Below are 22,003 nucleotides of genomic sequence, written 5' to 3'. Positions count from 1 at the left end.
CAGCACCAGATATGCTTCTTATCTGTAATGCCCAATTATGGCGAAGAAACCATCGCTGTTTATATGCTAAGCCTGGTGGGGCAAAGACTTGATGAGAAATGAGAAATGCCACACTCTCTCTCTTGCACACTGACACACACTTGATGCTTTGACTGTATCTTGGTAATGCACATCGCAGTGTGCCTGCATGTCGTTGTTGTTGTGCAGTGTGTGATGGTGGCGGCGGCAGTGGCGGCGGCAGGGACACCACATCACAGCATGGTGAAGCCTGATGAAATAAAATATATTCCAATAATGATATGTAGATTAGGCTCTGGTCGACAAAACAGATAAAAATTAATTCTGCTCAGCCTTTAGGAATGAAGATATTGAATTCAGCGTCTCACCTGACGATCAGCACTCAGCCACTGACAAAAATGACAATCTCAGATGGAGTGAGCATTTGTTTTATTCACACTGCTGGCCTCGAGTCATGCAGGGATTACATTACCATCATTTAATGATGACATCCTATACAGTCAAATACAGTTAAAAGCTTTGTTTTTCACCCCATTAATTACAAATATTAGACTGAAGATGCTTTCTATTCACGAGTGTGATTTTGGTGTGGTGGTCCAGTATCCAGTAAGTTAGTCAAAGAGTCAAAGGGTGAGCCGTTTTACAAACAGGAAGGGGAAATTGTACTGCGACTATCAACAGGGTGTTTAATGGGTTCATTTTGACATCATGCCTCTTAACCCCATGATAGAATATGGCTTTTATATGAAAAAAAACTGAATAAAGCTTGACAACTGGTAAAAATTGAATTCCCTGCCTCTGCACTTTGTGCAGTTTATGCCCATGATGCTTTATATTCGGTGTTCTTGCATTGTCAACTGAGCTCTTGTATGACTTAAATTTTTCAAAAAGACAACATTCCATTGTTTAGAGATAATTTAGGGGTCTAGTGCTACCAATTTCTGAATCAGAGTTGTTATCCTCCTGACATGCCTGCTGCTGTTATGAGTGGCAGTGCTAGAATTACTGCAGCTCTTCTCCCAGTTCTCAATATTTCATAGATTTGTTTTGGTCTTTGAACGCTTTAAACCTCTCTAGAACGAGTTATTTTCCTCTTCTTGAAGAGATCTCTGAATCCCCCAACCCTCCCCTCACCATCAATATTTAGTACTCCGCTGCATCACTTTGGACACGCATAAATCCACTCTTGCTCTTAAATCATTCATTAAAAAAGGGGGTCATCTTTGAATTTGAGGCTCTGTCTTATAAAGGCCAAATCAGGCACACTCTGTGGCCTGCTGTATAATTTAGAGCTGTTATGGGTTTAATGTGTCATGTCAGAGGGATTTGGACAAATAGATTGTGAGGAGCGAGCACAGAGACAGATGTATACTCGGACACAATGAGATTTAAATTGGCACCTTACGTTGCAAGGATCCACATCCAGCTGAGGTTTTGGATGGGAATGAAGCCTGAGTGGAGGAAGCAGATGTTGGGTTGTAATTGCTTTGTAGTGAGATGATGATGAAAGTGTTGCTGTGCTGTTTTCTGTTTTTTGTGTTAACCCACATTGGAAACCGTGAACGGAGGGATACTTCACAGGAAGCACGTAGAAATACGACAGATATGATATTTGTTTTAGTCTATAAACCAACATTAATTGTGTCTTTGCATTTGTTTTGGTTGCAGCACTACAGCAAGCGGTGTGGGCTTTTAGTGTTATATAGTCATCTTTTTTTGACCAGAACATAACAGCCAGCTTGCTGGATGCTTCTATACAAAGTGCTTCACGCGGTCATGTGTACATACATTTTTAACTTGTGCGTTTGACATTGGAATAGAGCTCTTTATCCTTATAGAGTTTGTGCAGTGCTCTACCCACAGATCTACATGGCCCAATTCTTCTTTTAAAGAAATGTATTAAAAGCCTCTATTTTTGTTTGTATGCACCTTTCTTGGATAAAAAATGTTGGAGCATTTGGGTCCTGCTATTAAGATATATTAATGCATATTAAATTTTTTGTTTGTATGACTTTCGGCTTTCTTTCAAACAAATTTCACAAGTGGAGATGAAATGGAGAAAACATTAAAGATGAATGCGACCTAGACAGAGCAATTTAACTACCTCAAATTGCCAGCCAGGCATTATCAACAGGTTTTTTATCAGCAGCTGCATAAAATCAGCAAAAGATCTTTACAGTTAACGGCTGTAAACAGCATCATTTTGCTGCAGCACTGTTTTAATTTCAGAAATACAGACTATTCAACATGAAATTGCTTTTCTAGAATCTTTGAACTTAGGTTGACAGATAGCTGTGGATCAGATTTTCAGGCCTTTTTCTGGGAGTATTCATTGCTACTCATCCCATAATGGAATTTCCTTCAATCAGACAGAGGAAGTGCAAGGCGGTGGGAAATGGGAAAATAACACAGTAACCAGAAAACAAAGCTGGCAGGCATAATCCTGCTTCCAAGACTCATGGAGAGACAGAGAGGCCCTCCAGACCCGAGTCTCCAGCTCTGGAGGGTATCTGTGTTATTGTGTGACACGCGCCGCTATGCCAGATGGCTAGTCCATGACGTGAACCCCACCCATACTTGTCAAAATGCCACCACACTGGCTGGTGCAGGGCATGCTAAATCCCTCTCGTGGGAGAAGCCAGTTTGAAACCATTCAGCTCCAATTACAAATCTTCAGTAGCACCCGAGGATTTGAGGCCATCCAAATATGGTGATTACGCCGCAGTTCCTGGAGGGGTGAAGCTGAGAGCTGAGCTCTTCATTGGTATGCGCTGTTTACTTACTGTCTGTGTGTCCATCTGTTGATATGGTGAACAGACGCAGCTCGATTTTTCTGTGGAGGCCACACTGAAAGCTTGGCTCGAATAACAATCATCTGACATTATCCTGCAGTTCCGTGGAAGTTTAAATAGTCAAACTAGGCTCAAGGCTGGCAGGGACTTATACAAAGGAAGCTGACAACTTAGACTTTGAGAGACTGTACTAGAGTCATTCGGGTGGGGGTGGTCAGAGAAGCAGCAGCAGGGTCATGTATTTTTTCTGCTTGCTGAATGTAGTATCTTCGATTTTTCTATGCCCCAGTTACTGAACAGTTATCAAAAATGTCGAAATAGTAATGTCAGAAACACCTTTTGTGTGCACCATTGATTATAAAAGTTTGTTCTACCTCCTACAGTGGACAAGTTATATGGATCTTTATAATTAGTAGGAATTGAACACTGTTTCTCACTTTTCTTTAGCCAGCAGTAGAGTACACCCTTCTCTATACTCTGTATTACCACAGCACAACTACAGTTTCATATAGAGTTCACCTGTAATATAAAGCTTTTTCAGCACAACTTGGTTTTGAGTTGAAAACATTATGGGGCTGAAGGCCCTCAGCAGCCACAGTGCTGCCACTTGTGTCCCATTGTTTATTTATTAACAGTGGTTATAAAGTAACTATTTAATTTAGAGCTGGAATGCTCAGTAAACAAAGCACACCATTAATGTTTAGCATCATTTTGGAAATTACAAATTCCACTCTCAATGTGTGATTTGGGCTATTTGAAATGAATCTTTCATTAACACCGGTAAAGCTTGAAATCAGGGTTGATATGAGAAATTAGGGAGGATGGTATTTAATTTTTTCCCAAGTCAAGGGAGAGGTGAAACTAAACATTAAAAAACGGAGGGAAAGTCTTTTTTTCTTCTTCTCGCCCCTCTTCCCACCACAATATTTTTTGCTTAGTCGCTTAGAAGTCTGAATCAGTGAACAGGGTTTTTTTTTAAATTTTATTTCAGACCTTTTCATTTTTGACTTTGCACTTTGAAAGTGTCTCTGTCACGGTACCAAACTGATGGCCTGTTAAATCAAAGTCACAAGTCATTTTAATGAGAGCAGAGGGGTATTTGAAGTCCGACACATTAAATCCTGTGCTGAATTTAGTTATGTTAGACCAAAGAAGCCTAACATGATGGGACTGACCAAGGACCAGCTCTCATTAAGCACTAACCACACAGACAGGCATTCTGGCTGCTCTTCGTGGATTCTTTGTCGGATAAAACGACCTGCATGGAACAAGCACAGTTTGAACACCCTCTTCATGGTCATGGTGGTGCTACACTGCTTCTATAATGCTTCTATAATTAGACATTCAGAGTCATTAGCTCAGTGTAACATCTGGTGACTCTTTGTTGGACTAAAGGTTTCTGTAAACATTAGTGAGTCTTAAATCCACTAAACCAAATTAACTTAAACTACACAGCAGTGGTGCTTTGTAAGCATTTTTGCCAGAACTGATTCAATTGAAATCACGTTTCAAATCAAATCTACATGAGTTTATCATTCTGTCTCTGGATAATACAGAAATAAATGTAACCTTATATGCATAAGTGTTTTTTTTTTTTTGTTTTTTTTTCTAGTAATTTGTGACATAAATACTTAAAGTGATTTTGCAGGTAAAATCTTGTTGCTTTCCCCCTTTACAAATTTTTGATTTGCCTATTATATTTTGAGAAAATAAAACTTTGTATTATTACCCCAATTCCCAATATGTGGGTTGAAAAAATCCTATGGAAATTCATAGGGATCAGGTGTATACAGTATTTACTATTGACTATATATATAGTGCCACTGTTGGCTGAAACTGTGTTTGAACATTAGTATTTTGAAACGGTGAAACAAAAATACTATGAAGAATATTACAGTAAACCATCTAGAAAACTCATGGAGCTAGCAATAATTAAAAACAGATATTGCAGGTGACAGACTGGGATGGAGAGATGGCGTGTAATTTGACAGAAAACAAACTTGCAATTATATAATATAATATACAATACGTTAGGCACCTCATGGTGGGGGCACTGCAGCACCCTACTGTACTTCCTTCACTTCACCCTACTTTATAACTAGCTAAAATTAGCTTGCCAATTAGCAATACTATAGTTGTGAATGCACCGTTACTGTAAGATAAGTAGCATATCTTAGAAAGATAAACTTGTTTGAGCATTAAAGACTAATGCAGCTGAAACCTGGTAAGTGGATGCAGACTGAAGCAGAATGTTGTTTTTTTTCATTCTGTTTATTCAGCTGAAAAAAAGTGTTCACAATAAATCAAGAGGATTTTGACAATGAAAGACTTACTGCCCGAGTGTCACTCCCAATACATTGCCTAAAATGATTGCATCTACCTTTTAACACAGTCATCTGATTTGAGGACTTCACGCTATTGTGCATTATTGAAATGACAATCCAGGACTTATTTTTGTCATCCTCAAAGTGTAGATATCCCAAACAAAATGCATCAAAAAATCAGGTATAATCATAATCCCTCTCACTGTGGATTTTAGAGTGTTTTTCTTTCAGGCCTGATTACCAACTGACTGTTTCAGGCCTGCTATTCTGGATGTGAATTACAGCTGTGCACTATCTCTCTGGTCTCTGTTGTTGGCTCTTGTACCACTGCGTCTTCTTGCTTCTGCTCTGCTCCGCTTATCTGTGTGACGTCTGTGTCCATGTGGGTGTTTTGCAGCTTTTTCATTGACAGACAGTGTAATGATGCCCTATGGATGAGCCCCGCTGGGTGTCTGAGCTGCCATACACCAGTCTCCTCACACTGCTACAGAATGTCAATCAGCTGCCCCTCTGCATGGCCTCTCTTCTCACCTGTCTCTACCTGTTCCCTGTGCGAGTGTGTCTGCCTCTAGACATGGCCATGTACATCTGTATGATTGTCTTTCTGTTCTGTCATTTTCGTGGCAGGTTTGGCGAAGCCCATGGGGCTGGTGGAGGGACCCGGAGGCCTTGGCCAGGGGGGAGCTGCTGCCACTCTTGGAGAGGACAGTCGCGATGCTGAGGGGAAGTATGAGGAGTATGGCTACAACGCTCAACTCAGTGACCGCATCTCCCTGGACAGGAGCATCCCTGACTACAGGCCTAAAAAGTATGTCCACCTCCTGTTTCTTCTTATTTTTTTGTCATGTACATTCTCCTTCCACCTACAGCTCTACACCTCTTTTTTCCCCGTGGCAGGGTTTTATAATGTTAGAGAGCCAGTTTAATCCCTGCAGCAGTTGATTGGTTCTATTTTCATGAAAGCACACAATGTACAGCAGGACACTTGCATTCTTCTATCTGTTGGTATTTTGGTGAATCTCCAGAACATTTTCTGTGGGAAAACTAGAAGCATAGTTGCTGTAAAAAGTGTGTCAGAAATGATCAGATGTGCTGTTATATTGTGGCGTTGAGGATTAACGGAATTCACAAGAACTTCCTACAAACTCAGATCAGGTCAAAAGTGCACTGCACAGTCATGCTTTTTAAATACTTTTGCTAATTAATGAAGTCTGCACAGATTCATTCCCACAGCTCACCAACTCTTGGACTTAATTCCCTTAAGGGGAAATATTTATTTCTAAATGCAGTAGTGGTGTGGTTGTGGTTGTAATCCTAAAAGAGCTGTCAGTATGCACTTAGTGAGACTTGTTCTGCAGATGTCAGGAATAGGTTGGTGGATGGACCTCTTAAAACTGATGCAACATAGTAACCAAATGTGCTTTCAACTTTAATTAAATTTTAATTTAAGGTGCTGTATGTTGTCAAGACTTCTGATGCAAAACATTAAATCCAGTAGCTGCTGTGGGAAGGTGATGGGATGTATGGAATGTCACATGGATCAAAAACTGCCTCATGCTGGTTTCCATATTGAACTTGAAAATGCAAATGTCACCCTTGTAAATGTAATGTCTGCCAGCGGGGGACATTCCTGTACACCTAGTTCTTTATGACACTCATTTTGCACTGGCTGCTCTCAGTTTCCCAGTGGCACATGGCAAGTAGTAAACTTGCTGAAACCCCAAAGGACTCGAGTCAGAGAGCAGTGCACTGTAGCACTGTGAATACGTTTATTTTATGCCAAAAACGCATTTTGAATTAGTACATTTCTGTCATGTTCTGTCATTCATTTTACAGTGGTCGGCGTAATGTTGTTAACATCAGCATTTTCACTGTCTGGTGACTTTGGAGAAATTGTTTGTGACCACACTGGTGTTCAGTAGAGCAGCTTTTGTGCGCGAGCATTCCTGATGAAATGTGCATCCATGTGAGATATGCAAAATTGTCAACATTCCCTCCACTTCTCAGATATTGATACGCCTCTGTGCCTCCTGCAGGTAGTGAGTCATGTGACCAGTAAGGATAGCAAGTTAGCACCACTGCTGGCAAGCTAATCTGCTAGCATATATGAAATGTCAAATGCTTTAAATGCTACAGGGATATATTACAGGAATTAATTTGATTGTTGTCTTTTTACTACAATCACATTGAGCTGCCCTCTTCATTATCTAATATGTCTCCAGTCACTCAGAACAGAGACGATTCTGGGACTGTAGCTGTAAAATGTTTAATACTGAAGGATCCTGAAATGTGATTTTCAAAATGATGATTATTTTTTTTATGTGTAACCCTGATTTTTGGTACAATCAACAGTTTCTCTTTGAATAGTCTTCTTTAATCAACACCAACATGGCAAAACAGTACACACCCAACCTCTCTCTGTCTGGGGCCACAGCAGACTCCACTCTACTGTTTCACACGTTACTGTCCAACTTCACCAACTTAGACTCACAACTGTTTCACCCGTGAAACAATGGCAGGAAATAAAATTACTCTTCGACAAAGGGACATGACTAAGCAACTTATATGTTACACATATAAATAGAAATAATAGTTAATTATTGTCTTCTGTAATACAACTCAGTTCCGCAGAAGTCAAAATGATAGTTTAATTAGTCTTACTGAAATGTATAACTTACCGCACTCTAGTGTGTAGTTTAATAAGCAACATAAGTCAGTAGGGAAACTTAAGTAATTAAAATAATGCAAAATGTATTAACAGTAACTAAGGTCACACATGTGAAATGAGGTAGGTTGGCCTGCTACAAGTCATTATTAGTTCATTAATTGATTACATTTATTCTCACTGGGAAGGTACTGCTGCATTCAAATAGAGGTGAAAGAAGAAAGACACATGGCAGGTTCATTGAGAAGCCTTACCGTGTTTTTCCCTTTGCTGTGGAGAGTTTTACTGTTTTTTCAAGGACAGCTGTGTTATGGGTTTCACCACTTACAACATTCTTAAAACACAACTAGACAAGCTACCAAGGCTACCAAAAAGTGGCACACTCTCTGCTTCGCTGTCTGTGCCTGTCACATGACTCTCGCCTCGCAGGTTGTGATGGTCCCTCGAGAGTCTCCCTCTTTACTTCCTTGATACTTGCTTGATACTTTTCATCTTCTTCATCTGTCTTATTGTCTAACTCCACTTAATCCTTCCTCCTCTCTTCTGTCAACGGCCAAGAGAGGTTTCTGAGGGCTTTAGCGGGGATAACAATTCATTTCATCCAATCTGCTTTGTTCCGAGCTCTTTTTCACGCCCAGAAAAATTAGACAAGAGTGGAACGGGGAGGAGGAGGGCAGCTAAAAAGGAGCATGCTAATTAATGAAATAGGCTGAGAGTGCCTCTGGAATGGAAGGGTTTTAGGAAACTCCTTTTTTTTTCAATCGACACATTCAACAAAAAATGTGATGCAAGACAAAACGGAAGTGAGTGTTGGCGTTTTACTGAAGTGGTTCTTTCTGGTCTTAAAGGCCCTGTGTCTCTGGGTATTATTTGTCAAATTCTGATAAATACAATGTTTTGTGCTCATATAAACAGGCACACATCTCCAAATGCAAACAAAACATGTCAAACAAGGTAAAGCATGAATCTCCGACAGATACCTAGTAGGTACACCATATGATAAAGACTTGGTACATTTGTTGTGAAGCTCAGTGGAAATAAATACAATGCAAAGAGTGTAGTTTTGTTTGCTTGCTTCTGTATACGCCATTGAAGCAACACTTTTAAGAACAGAAGAACATCAAAGCACTGCTCTTAGGAAGTGAAAGGATTGTTCAAAGACAGAAAATGGATATGTTTACAGCCAGCACAATACTGTAACTGCCAGCACTGCTGTGGCACTAGTCAGGACTTCTAGGGTGCTTTCACAGCTCACCTGTTTGGTTTGGTTTACACAAACTCTGCTGTGTTCGCCCAGTGGGCTTCTCTGAAAGCTGTCTGTCATACTCTTGCGTTGACTAAGCAACCGGACCAAGCACAGCTGAAAAGATGTTTCTGCTTCCAAGTGGTGCAGGGCTCAAAACTCCGCAGTAGTATGGACACCAGGTGTAAACGTAGCACAAGTGATGCATTTCTAAAACTAAAACGTATTGGTGTGGGTGATCAGCTGATTACAACTCATGGATTGTCTGTAAAAAGCCGAACCTGACCAGAACTTAAAGATAACAATGTATTCTTTTTTTCTTCAGTCAGGACCAAATGAACTGAAAGCACCATGCCAGAAGCATCACTCACACAGATTTGTTCTTAAGTGAAACTTTGTGGCATTCACCAATTTTTTTTGTTACTTAAAATTTTCTCTTAGGTGGAACAAAATTCTCGAGTGTCCAGACATGTCGTACAATTCATGGACAGACGTGTGACTGTCTCTACAGGGGAGCAAACACTCGTATGACTTAAGAATTATTATACCTTGGTTTGAATTGATTCGTTTAAATATGGTATCAAAATGAACTGAAATTAAATATATAAGTAAGACAAACTAATTACAAAATAATATTCAACGTATCATCTCCCCCACCATCTGTTTTTATTGGCATTTTTTATCACAGAAACGTATACATTTCTGTAGATAGCAAAGCTCTCTCACTCCATCAACTGCCTTAGGATTTTTCTGCAAGTCTTTGTATGATTATTTTGTTGCACCTGATAGTGCAACATCCCATTCTGTAGGATATAATGTTCTCTGCCCCCCCCCCCCCCGCCCGCCCCCCCTCCGCTGTCCTTTTTTTTTTTTTTACTCTTATAATATTTTTGTGAATGTAATTTGTTCGTAAACAGAGTAGCCTAAATCTATGGGGTGTTGTTATGCTAATGATGAAATCCCATAAATGTGCTTCTCCTCATGAACAGGTGCATTCATCCGACTGAAACACTCATTTATAACTGGCCAGTTAAAAGAGTTTGGTAAATCTGATTGGGACACTCATACCTCACAGAAAAAAGTCAGAGAGGTTGAGGATATGAAAATGTTCTTGCGCACATCTACCTGCTGCAGTCAGCTGCAGTTCCCAGCCTCATACAATATGAAAGACGATCACATATTTCTGATTCTGTAATTATGTCCTGTGGGCGAAAGGTGACTGCAGCACCGCTGAAGTGAAGTTAAATGCAAAAACCAGACACTTTCTGTCCAATGGGCTTTTAATTGAACAGGAGTCATTGAGCAGAGAGGACTCTGATGACTATAGGGAAGCGTAAGTCCATTGCCATGACTGAGTGATCTGCACATTCACAAGTCTCCCCCTTTCAGACCTGCCTGTCTGCAGCAAAACCAACTCATAATAATTATAGCCACAATTGGCTCCCACACAAAAATCTGTAATCCCCATTCACTGCCAGCTGGTCTGTAGTTCTCTCCTCTGCCCTTCACTTCTGCAAGTGATATTCTTAACTGAGATACCAAGGGACTTAAGCAGGCCTTACAATACAGTGACTCTGAGCCTGCCCTCACTGTCCTTGGGAGGTTTAGGTACGATAACAGTTCATTGTGCTGTGGAGAGAGAAAAACAACAAAGGCAAACAAGATGGTGAAATCACAACGTCCATGACACAAACAAAATGGTTTTAAATGTAACTTGTGTCACTCATAAATGAAAAGAAAATCCAATTCAAGGCATCAAACCTGCTTTTCACCCTCCAGCTCCCCTCCTGCAGACGACTCTTATTCAGTTATTTCTAATCTCACCTCAATCTCTATTGTCACTTTGCAAAGGATTTGATTTATATTTTGTCAAAATAGTTGTTAAACCCAAAACTATATTGAATGCTCTGCTTCCCCAAGGACCCGTCGTCTTGTGTTTGTCTGCCTGTGGGAGGGTGATAACCAGAAAGGGAGGCTGAAGAAACAGGCTTACCTCATCCCTTAAGCGTCTGATACTGCAGAATGGGATCGTAAGGTCTCTGCGGTGCAGGAGCTCCTGCTGCAAATTGTTGCTCTTTCCAGTGCCAGAGTTTATCTCCTGGATTGGGCGGGAGGGGGGGGGGGGTCGGAGAAATGACAAGGCAAACGATTATCTTTCTGAGAGGAGTGCTTGTGGATTGGAAAGTTGCTTTGGTGTTGCCTGCGCGGCGCGGGTTACGGGAGGTTAATGTGAAATTTCACAGCGAATAGGAGTGGCCAGCGGGAAAAAAAGCCAGAGGGAGCGGCTTGGACTGCAGACTGCTGGAGGAGGAGAAAGAGGGAGGTGTTGTAGAAATACATCTTAATCTGGCGCTCTGTTTCTGTCAAAGCTTGTTCCGGGTCAAATTATGAGCGCTGGCCAGTGAGCTCAGTCCCATTACAAACAGATGAGTCGATCGCTCATCCTGTTACGGCTTTACAAGGCTTCCCCACTACTGCAGACAGGTACAAATTTAAGGTTGAGCGATGCCCTAAATTGGATCCAGTAACTAGGGCAATGGAACTACAATTTCACTTTACGATTTCGACACTGAAATCCAGCCTCACACCACATCTCAGCTAGAAGCGATGAAGCTGCCTTGCCCCCTTTGACATTTTCAAGATATTACTCAGGTGATATTCATTAAACGCAGCGTCTCCACTAGTTGTATAACTGAACAAGAGTGAAATATACATTACTTTGTTTTGCACAGTTGCCATGTCATGGCTGTGTCTCTGCAAAAGAGCGCGACAGTGCAAAAAATCCCCCCTCAAACTCACTGCCAGATTTGTCATTGTATTTATAGACCTGGCAAGGCTGATTGAGAGAGGCAATAGAGAAAGCTGTGAGAGGGAACAAAGGAGTTGCTGAGGGAGAGCATAAATGCACCAGGAATGACTGAAATGATACAGAGGGGTTATCAATCAAAGCACTTGTGCATTTACTTTTAAGAATAGAGTGCAAGAGCAGGGCTTAAAGTATAGATAGACGTACGCAGTGTGCTCTATCATAAACTCTCTCCGTGGTTTAGTTTTCTTTTTGTTACCCCTGCTGTCAAATGCATGTGGGCTGTGGTAATGGAAGTGATTGATAACAGTGCATGAAATTAAGCTCTCCCAGTCTAGAGCATCAAGCACTAGTCTACATGGCCAGTGAGACTATAGGCAGCAGAATGTCATTCCTATGCATGGATAGTTGCTAATATTTAGTTACAGTCAAGTCAATTTGTATAGCGCCGATTCACAACATACGCTATCTCAAGGCACTTTCCAAATAGAGCAGGTCTAGACCTTCTCTTTATAATAATATTTACAGTACTAAAGATTCCGATACCATTTTTCCCTGACTGATACCGATTCCAATACCTGAACTTATCGTGTATCAGCCGATAATGAGTACCAACCCGATACCAGTGCATTAAAAAGACATTTTTACAGCTGTATCAGTTGCCTACTGCTAACAGTGTATGGATGTGATATGATTGCTGTTGTTGTATGGCATAGCTCAGGAACATTGTGGAGTATTTAACAGCTAAAGAGCCAGATATTTTCCTACAGACTTGGTGGTGACCAAATACAGAGCTAGAAGACAATTAAATATTTAACAGATGTTCATCAAGTGATAGCACAACGTCAAGGCTGTATCTAAAAGGGAGAGTAGTTTCAGACACAGCCAAACTGAATGTTGTCTAGTTAACAACATCCCTAAACATCCCCGTTTTTCAGCCGAGCCTATTAGCTTAGCTTGACCTCAGCCTGCACTGCGGCTTCTCCTCAGAATGGATGTTTCCAATGTGGCTTCATTTGCTCAGCACAAGTCAATTAATCATTCAAAACATAGACTACTTGTGTTCATTCGCCTCTGTTGCTTAATGCCACACTAATACAACCTACTACATCCACATGATGTTTGTCAGACTGCTGTGTAGTATTCCCAACATGATGAAACTATTCATAAACATAAAAAACATTTAAACATTGTGTTTGTGTGTGTGCCCTGGTGCTTAAACTAATGGCACTACACCTCTGCTTAAAGTTGTCTTTTCTTTGACAATTTTAAAGCTTGGTACAATCATATTTTTTTTAGAACTATGTAGACAACAAATAGAGGCCTGTTCTTTAATTCATACAAAAAAAAAATTACAATCTAAATAGCAATTTTAAACACAAGTCAGAAAAACCAGTTATTTCCATTTGCAATGTTAGCTTAACATGTCAGCCTTCCTCCATAGTTTTAGTATTTCTTAACATTTTTATCACCTTTACAGGTCTAAGAACTTCATATGAGATTCTCAATGTCTCTCTGAAACTAAACTGATATTTAGCTATTTCTCCAAAGTCTTCCACCTGTTCAATTACTTTTCAATTATGTATGAAATATGACTGTAGTGTGAGACTCCAGTGAAAGCACACATCCTATTTGCATTTAAAGTTCAGACATTTAGCTGAGACTTTTAGGTTGATTGCAACAGTATGCACTGATTGGTAGAATCTGTTTAAATTCTGAGAAAATTAATTAAAAGCAATCAGCTCAAATTGCAAGGGATTCATTTACAGTGACAGTTGATGTGACAGGTGCTCGAGTTAAATATGCAAAGTAAAATATGTAAGGTAAAGCCCAAAGAGCAGAGTAGAAATCCCTTGTACTCACATTGTTATCGTGATCTGCAAAGCATTTATTATATAATTTTACAAGTAAATCAGATGCCATCTGTTGTGTCGTCCTACATAATTGCTAGTCCCTCTCTTGCCAATTGTCATTGTTGAAAGGTGAGAACCTGCTAACACATGCCCACCGCACGCACGCACGCACACACACACACGTGCGCACGCACGCACGCGCGCACACAAACACACACACACACACACACACACACACACACACACACCGACAAACACAAACCAGTAGCTGTGGAGTAAAGGAAGGGTTTCACTGGGTGGAGAGAAGAGGATGCAACTTTAAAGCCACGCTGGGATCCATCTGCTGTGTGGCCGTCCTCCTGCGGCCTGACCCCGTGGATGCTGCTGACTCAAGCTGATACCCCAGTTCACCAGGGTATCAGAGCACTGAGCACCAGCAGAGTTCAGATGGCTCACAGCAAGGGTGGAAGAGCAGTTAACGTGCTGTCTTTGAACAAAACATGTTCAAGGTAGCGTTGCAGCACCACAATTTTGACTTTGATACCAACACTATCAATATTTATATCTAAAAAGATTGTGATTGAGAAAATCAGTAGCGTCTGGGCCACTTTTACATTTATGTAAAGCTTCAGTATAAATTTTCTGTGCTTTAGTATACCAAATAATACAGTATAATATCAGATCGTACATTTGGCAACTCCTTCCTGTAGGCAGTGACTGTATGCACTGCCACAATTTCATCTGGACATTTAGGAGAGGTTTGCCGTGTCTTATTGAGACTAAGGATGCTCTTTTCTGTAGCTTCCTTAATTTGTGATTCAGGATGATGAGGCATTCATTTTTAAATAACATCCTTGCCAAGTGCAGATTTTCAGCTTTACTTGTTGCCTCTGTCACATCTAATAATCTGTGATAGCATGTGAGACTGATACATTCTGACAAATCAATATATTGTCTCATTAATAGCTCTAGCGCGAGTGGTATTTCACCTGGCAAATGCAATATGTCACTTCGATGTCTTTAACTCCACTCTGCCTTGATGAAAGACCTCGAGAGCTTAACAGGATTTACTGAAGCTAAATGGAACTCATAGATTTGTTTACACTATAGTTGATTTATGTCAATTTGATATTCTAATACAGTACAGCAGTACAAGTGTTTCATCCCAGCCAAAAATCTCTTGTAAATAATTAAACCACAACAGTTATACTAGCCACCTCATTATCTCCACATAATGACTCAGTACTGCTGAATAAGATATGTGAAAACATGGGGCAACAAAGGCAAAAGAGAGTGAAATGTGTTTGTCAGCTGTTGCGCTCAGATCCTAATTGGAACGGCGTGGAAAGATTCACAAGATGCTTGGTGCGTGTCTGCGCGTGCTCACAGGGTGCCATCGGAATCAGCTAAGTGCTTCTGTCCAGTCAACACTGTTATTTCTGACTTCACAGCCACGCTGTGACAACGGAAAAATACTGTATTTTACTGGAAATGACAGGGACGTTTGACAGACTTGAGAGCAAAGATTAACAGCAGCAGAGAGTGACAAGATAGAGACTGTGTGTGAGTGACGAAACTAAGTGAATGTTCATTGGAATGGTGAGGTCTGCAGTTTGTTGTATTAATTGGGTCAGTGTAAGTGGCGACACGAAGTAGGATTTCATTCACAGATGTTACCATGGAGTCCATGTATGAGAGCAAGAGATGGAGGCAGAGACTAAGTGATGGTGAGAGAGTGCCCAGGTTATGAAGGAGGAGATGGAGGCTGAGCAGGAAGAGGACATTGGACACATCCCGGTGTACCTGGTTTTGATCATTACTGGGCTCATGTTTACATGGAACATAAAGAAACCAGGATAATGTGAGAATGATGTGAACAGAGATATGAATGATCGGGTTTGTCTATCAGTGCAGGCATGTGTTTGACTTCATCCAGCCAGAGCAGTGTTTACATGCCACAGATTCCAGGATTCTGGAGGAGTCCAGCTAACATATTCAGGTTTTGAAAACCAGGATAACAACTTCTCTAGGTTTCTAAATGTTTACATGTGCAAACACAAGACTTGGATACTCCAGAAGCATGATCACAGTTGGAATACCGCATTGGATGTAAAAAAAAAAAGAACAACATTCCTCAGACACATGTAGCTCAATTTAGACCTATAACATTGTTTTTTGTGCTAAAAATAACTTTCATATGCAGCGTATTTATTTTGCTCCACCATACTCCTTGTTGCTGCAGCCTACTCCATCTCTGTTGCTATGGTTGGTTCCTTTTTCAGCTATTGCAAACCAGTCATTACTGGTTGACATAAAATGCAACTCTACCAACACAGGAACGTTGTCACAGACACCAGATTTAAAACTCCAGTATACTGAGACATACAGAGAGATTTACCTGGTGCTGATAGAATTAATCAGCGTTGTGTGAACTCGTTTGGCACGGGTTTGAATATAACAGATGTTCATTTAAATGTAAAAGTGCCACACTCCAGTTTTGAATATTGAAAAAGTCAGTGAGTCACCACTGACTTTAATAAGAACATGATAAGTGGGTGCTACCAAAGGTTACTTGGTCACGAGCCTTTCAAACCCCCAGTAAAAATACATACATTCTTCTCCTAACTTTGGAGAACTGGGATTTTTGCTCAACATATAGTCCCAGTATTGGAGCCGTACAGCAGCTGTAGTCACAGTACGGTACAGAACATCCAGGTCTGGGAGCTGCAGCTTTACCATCAAATAAAACTGGGCCTTCAAACGAAATCTTAGAAGAATTCTATTTTTGCCTTGCTGGCTTGGTGTACTGAGGAAAAAGATTCTGGATACATATCTTTGTTTTTGGAGAGAAATAAAAGGCTGTATGCACCATGGGAATGCACTGGGAATGTGACACTGAATGTTTCACTTTGTATTTAATAGGAAAAAAGCATCTTAAACTCCAGGCAGTGGAAGGAAACTGTGAGGCTGACTCAACACATCCATCCATTAAATCTCTCTAGGTGAACATTTTGAGGCTAGCTTTTTCAAGTCTTTATGCTAAGCTAAGCCAGTTGTCTCCTGACTGTAACGTTATTTTTAACAGACACACATGAATCTTGTTATCTAATGCTCAACAGCAAGAAATAGCAAACTATTACATACATCCAGTCAACTGTGTCAGGTAGCTGCTCAAAAGAAACACGTACAGAGGAAGGTATTCTATGTGTTTTCCTCATTGAATGATATGCTAAAAACAAAGTCCAGTAGTAGTTTTGCACTAATAATCTTAAATGTGTCTCAACAGGTGTAAACAGCTGACCTATCCAGAGGACCTTCCTCAGATCTCTGTCGTCTTCATCTTCGTGAACGAAGCACTGTCGGTGATCCTGCGATCTGTCCACAGCGTGGTCAACCACACACCAGCACACCTGCTCAAGGAGATCATCCTGGTGGACGACAACAGTGACAGTGGTAAGACCTTTTACAGCTTCATTGATAAGATGGAAAAATATAAGGCTCACCATTTTAAGAAGTGCTTCATACCACCAGTCTTTAACCCCTGGTCTGGACATTGGTCACTGAGATCTTTCTTGCCACTGTGGAGGTTTGATCAAGTATCTCTCTGATCATTTACTTTTTCTATAATGTTTAATTGTTTCTCTCCTCCAAGTGTATCCTCTCACACTCTAAATCACTAAACCTGTAGAACCTGCAGTTTATCACTGTCCAGTGCTGTAGGTTTGCTTATTCAGTTGAGACAGTCTCCCTATTTATCATGTTTTGTCTTCCCCGGTGGAACCTGAGCTCAGGCGTCTTCCACAGATGAGTTAGTGTGATGATGTTGGACTCCTGCCAGGGTCGCTAGTCTGTTTATATGATAGTTTCTCTGCATATTTTTGGTATGTGAATGTATGTTTGTGTGTGTGTGACACTGTTTTCTCTGAGTGTTTGTGAGATGTGAAAAGTTGAAGGGATTGAGAACCCCTGAGGGTGGACTCTTGAACACCAGGTTTTAAAATAGCTTGACAAAAGAGGGAGGAGAAGTCTCATCTTTTTTTCTTCTAAACTGCTGCGTACTACTGTCTCCATGACGATGTGGGCACATGCTTCAGTTGCCTCCACACCATGATGCCCACAGCAGCTGACGATGCTGAGCTCCACATCCCAAAAGCTTTCCTGTTTGGAGAGGGAGGGACAGTGAACTAGATTCCAGACGACGCTTGGCCCTCCTTCACTTGGCACCGAGTAACGGGCCTGCCTCCCTCAGGCTGGCAGAGGAAAAGGGTGCATAAATAACATACTGAAAGAAGGCCGAGAAGGAGTCGCCACTGGCACACGCTCCCCGCTGAGGCTCTAACTGCCTACCATTAAACAGGGAGCTGTTAAAAGTCAGTGAACAGACAAAAATGGAAGACGACCCCTTCTCTCATTATGTCATTATTTCAGTCTGCCCCACTCAGTTTGACTCTTACTCGGGTTGTCCCGAAATAGATTTTGTCAAGAACAACCTTATTTTCTGACAGTAAACACTTTTACTGTATTATACCTATTCCCCATCCCATAAAGTGTTGTTGTTGCTGAGGACATACAACACTCTGACACAGCATCTAGTCTCTGATGGTGTATAAAACTCTTACTGGAACTCAAATGAAACTGTTTTAGTACTTGGGGCAACTCTGAATACTTTAAAGCTGCAATAATCAATATCTTTTATTAAGAAATTAACAAATGACTTTGCGTGCTGTGAGAGGTGTTTCTCACACATAATTACCATCTGACTCTGCAGTGCCCTTCACCTCTGTGGAATATTTTAGCTCCTTTAAGCTCACTGTTATGGTTTTCTGGCCGGCAACTTTACTATTTTGGTTCACTCTTATAGCTCTCATCAGTGTTTTTTCCACAGAAAACACCAACAATCACTACACTATTATATACTATACTACCATTACAACTGTTAAAAACAGTGGAGCATTTAGTCAAAGATATTTCAGATATTTCCCTCAGAGTTCACTGGAGAACAAACATATCTAAAAGGGCATTTACATTTGCCATGTTGTCTGATACACACCCAAATGAATGCTAATATTGCTCAGTGTCTGCCAGATCTGTAAACAGGCAACTCTTTGCTAAAACATTCATCATATCAACTTTATAAGGTGACAAGTCAACGTGGTGTTTACAGTTTGTTTGTGCTTCCTCCAAGTTGCCAAAAAAATGAATGAATAAATGAATGAATAATAAATGAATGCAGGTTTAAACGTTTTTTTAAAAAAAAAAGTAAAAAAGCACAACTGAACAATGAATAAATAACAGTGCAAGACATTTTCAGTATATTTATGTAGTTTTTGACAGTGTGTAACCAACAAATGATGTGACTGAAAAAACAAACTTGGCAACCCATTCCCACTCATTAAAACCTGGAGATCCACCCAGTTTACCAGAGTAACACTTCAGGCATAGAAACTCATCAAAATTGTTAATGTGCATAAAGTTGCTTCCACCCAAAAAAATGTGACAAACTGAAATGGATGCAGGAGATGCGTTCTAAACCTGAACTCATGATACAGCTTCTGTTTCCGTCACTTCTTTAGTAACCTCTGCTGTAAGGTGTCACAGACTGGCAGTTAACATCGGTGTGCTGCGTACAGTTCACTGACATCATGCTACATGTTGACTAGGTGTTGATGTTTTCAGTGTCCACTTGCCTTGTGCATTTTTAATGAAAGGTCAATTTCAGGTCACGATCTGCGAACCGACACATCCGTAAGCAGCTCTTACTCTGTGTTTACCAACAGTGATGATAATTTGTGCAGATGTGTGAGCTGTTTCTTGGGAGGCTCTCTGCTCTGACATTAGACAATTAACATGCAGGCTAGACTGCTTGACCTTTTCTGGATGGCACTGTCTGTCCCCTCTCGTTTAATCAAGGCTCAGAGAGATGAGTGTAGGTACAGCCACACTCACTCCTGGCATAATGAATCACGCACAGGAAGCATGTTTGCCTTGTCGCTGCGACACATTTCCTTTGCTGGGACAGCCGGTGACATTTATTGGTGGCTGAGAGGTTTATTCACAGCACTGCTTCCAGCAGTCTGAACTTAATTCACATTCCCATTGATGAGCTTCTGCTGTGAGATGACTTCAACTCATTGTTGTTCACCATGTTAGCAGCAAGGAAAGGCTTAATGAGCCCTACAGGATTCAATTCCAGCAAATACCACCACCAAATTGATAACTTAATGATTCATATAATGAAAACAGGATATAAACTGAGGACCAGTTGAGTACAGCTTGTAATATAAATTTCAACTGCAGCTGAATCACTTTAAACATTGCATACATTAAATCTGATTAAAGCTTCTGAAAAGAGGATGTGCTCAGCAGAATGGTGAAGGAAATTTGGTAGACAGTGGGACGCTCGCAAAAAACAATTAAAGACACTTTTGTGTTGTTAAACACATTGTATGTGTTTTTGAAACAATCACATACCCCCCAGTAAAACTTCACACACAGCACTCAGTTCGCACATGCAGTCAGAAAGCAGAATGTACGGTATATTTACATCTATAGAGTAGGTTATATAATCACCTCGCATTAGAATTAATATGTTAAAAGCACTGAAGAGGGGCCATGACTAGACAGAGAGCAGAGAAAGGGAATTGAATTCAAGTTAGTGTGTATCCCAGATGGTTGTTTTCATAATTGATCTGCCAGTCATTCAGAGAAAGCAGAATTTTAAATTAAGTGGATGTAACATTGTTAAGAAGGGGTTAAGGGTGGAGGAGTCAGAAAACATGAACCAGTTTACCATGTGCTGTTTCCAATAAATGTGTGAGAGGTGGATAACTTCCATATTATATATGGATATATATATTGCTGACATGCCGCTGTACAGATTATTTCTGCAACACACAGGTCTAGTGCCGAACCTTTTACACTGCAGCAGCGCATTTGGATGTTGTTCCTGAGAAGCTCTTTTCCCAGGATGAGGAGTATCGTTTTACTTTTGGCGACAGTTGTTTTTTTTTGTGTGTGTTTTCTTTGAATATTTAATGAACATCACATGACTTGCGGTGAGCCAGTTTACCCGTTAAGTAACTTCTCTAGTCTACTTGTGATCGATCAAAGCGATCAATTTCAGACCTGTTCCCGTATCGGTGTCTGAGACAAGTCCATAAATCCAGCCCTAGAAGAATGTAGCCTGTGGTTTGTGTAGCAGAGGTACATCTCTTTTCTGTGAAGGAGATCATTTTACTGAACCAGACGTTTGTGAAAACACAGCAAAACCCAACTGGCAGGTATTGTGAGGCTGATCTTAACTCAAAATCCTGCGGGTTATGTTGGATACAGGCATACTGCTGGTTAATGAACACATAGGTGGCATTATGTAGGAGGACATAATTCAAGCTTTGCAACATGTGAGTGAATTATAAGGCTTGAGCACAGTTTGAATAATTTATAGCATGTGCGATACCTCTCAACCATCTTTCCTTAACACAGCCATACCCATAATCTTACATGTTGCCAGAGGAATTCATGGTGCTCTTTGCCAAGTCTACTGTGTATTAATTTTAGATTTATGGTATGATGGATACTTATTTATCCTCTGCTATGTTGCACTGCCAGTCCTTTAAAATGTATTCCCGGGTCCATAACTCTCCTCCCATGGATGCGGTCCAACGTTTTATTTGCTAGGATCAGAGGGAGGCCCATAACTTTTCTCCTTCCCAGCAAAGCCCAGTAATTATTACACTCTAATAGCTTTTATCATATTGTCGCTGCAGGGTACACTGATGATGAAGGAGTCCCATTGCACAGGTTTGAAACCTTCAACGGTGTAAACAGAACCAAACTGCAAAGGTCTTTGGTCTCTCAACGAATCACAATTCAGCTTCTAACAGTGACCGATCCTAATGGGAATTCAGTAAAAATTAACCTCATTATTCAATAACTATTTTACGTGATATTGGTACTAAATGCTAACAGCATGCTAATTTTTATCCACCACTAAGGAATGCTTCGTACCAGAGGATATCAAAGAGATGAAAGGTGTAACTTTGATGAGTCCAGCTCTCCCTGGATGGAGAGTTACCTGCCATTCATGAGACACTCTGCAGTTCAAACTTTTTGTTTAAGTTGTATTCATAATTTTCTTATGATTTGTAGCTACTTGTGGATGGAAGAGGTCACCCAACACCAAACGTTCCTTTGCACAAAAGTAATTCAACATCTTCTCAGTTTGTAAAGATGAAATGCTCTAAAATCATCCCAGTGGAAGAAGTACTCAGATCCTTTAGTTCAGTAAATTTAACTAAACTCA

At 40.6% G+C, this 22,003-nt stretch overlaps 1 protein-coding gene across 1 annotated transcript in view; it reads left to right on the top strand.

The window, feature by feature from the left end:
• Positions 1-22,003, top strand: part of galnt9 (polypeptide N-acetylgalactosaminyltransferase 9) — an 85,343-nt gene that overhangs the window by 5,518 nt on the left and 57,822 nt on the right. The window contains exons 2-3 of the mRNA XM_022754072.1: positions 5,762-5,942; positions 16,988-17,154. Coding sequence (XP_022609793.1) covers positions 5,762-5,942; positions 16,988-17,154 — 348 coding nt within the window. The remainder of the gene's footprint in view (positions 1-5,761; positions 5,943-16,987; positions 17,155-22,003) is intronic.

This window comes from Seriola dumerili, unplaced genomic scaffold (genome assembly GCF_002260705.1).
Source record: "Seriola dumerili isolate Sdu_G_001 unplaced genomic scaffold, Sdu_1.0 BDQW01000017.1, whole genome shotgun sequence".
NCBI lineage: Eukaryota > Metazoa > Chordata > Actinopteri > Carangiformes > Carangidae > Seriola > Seriola dumerili.
The sequence above is the reverse complement of the archived record's forward strand: the minus strand, read 5'-3'. Positions and strand labels throughout refer to the sequence as shown.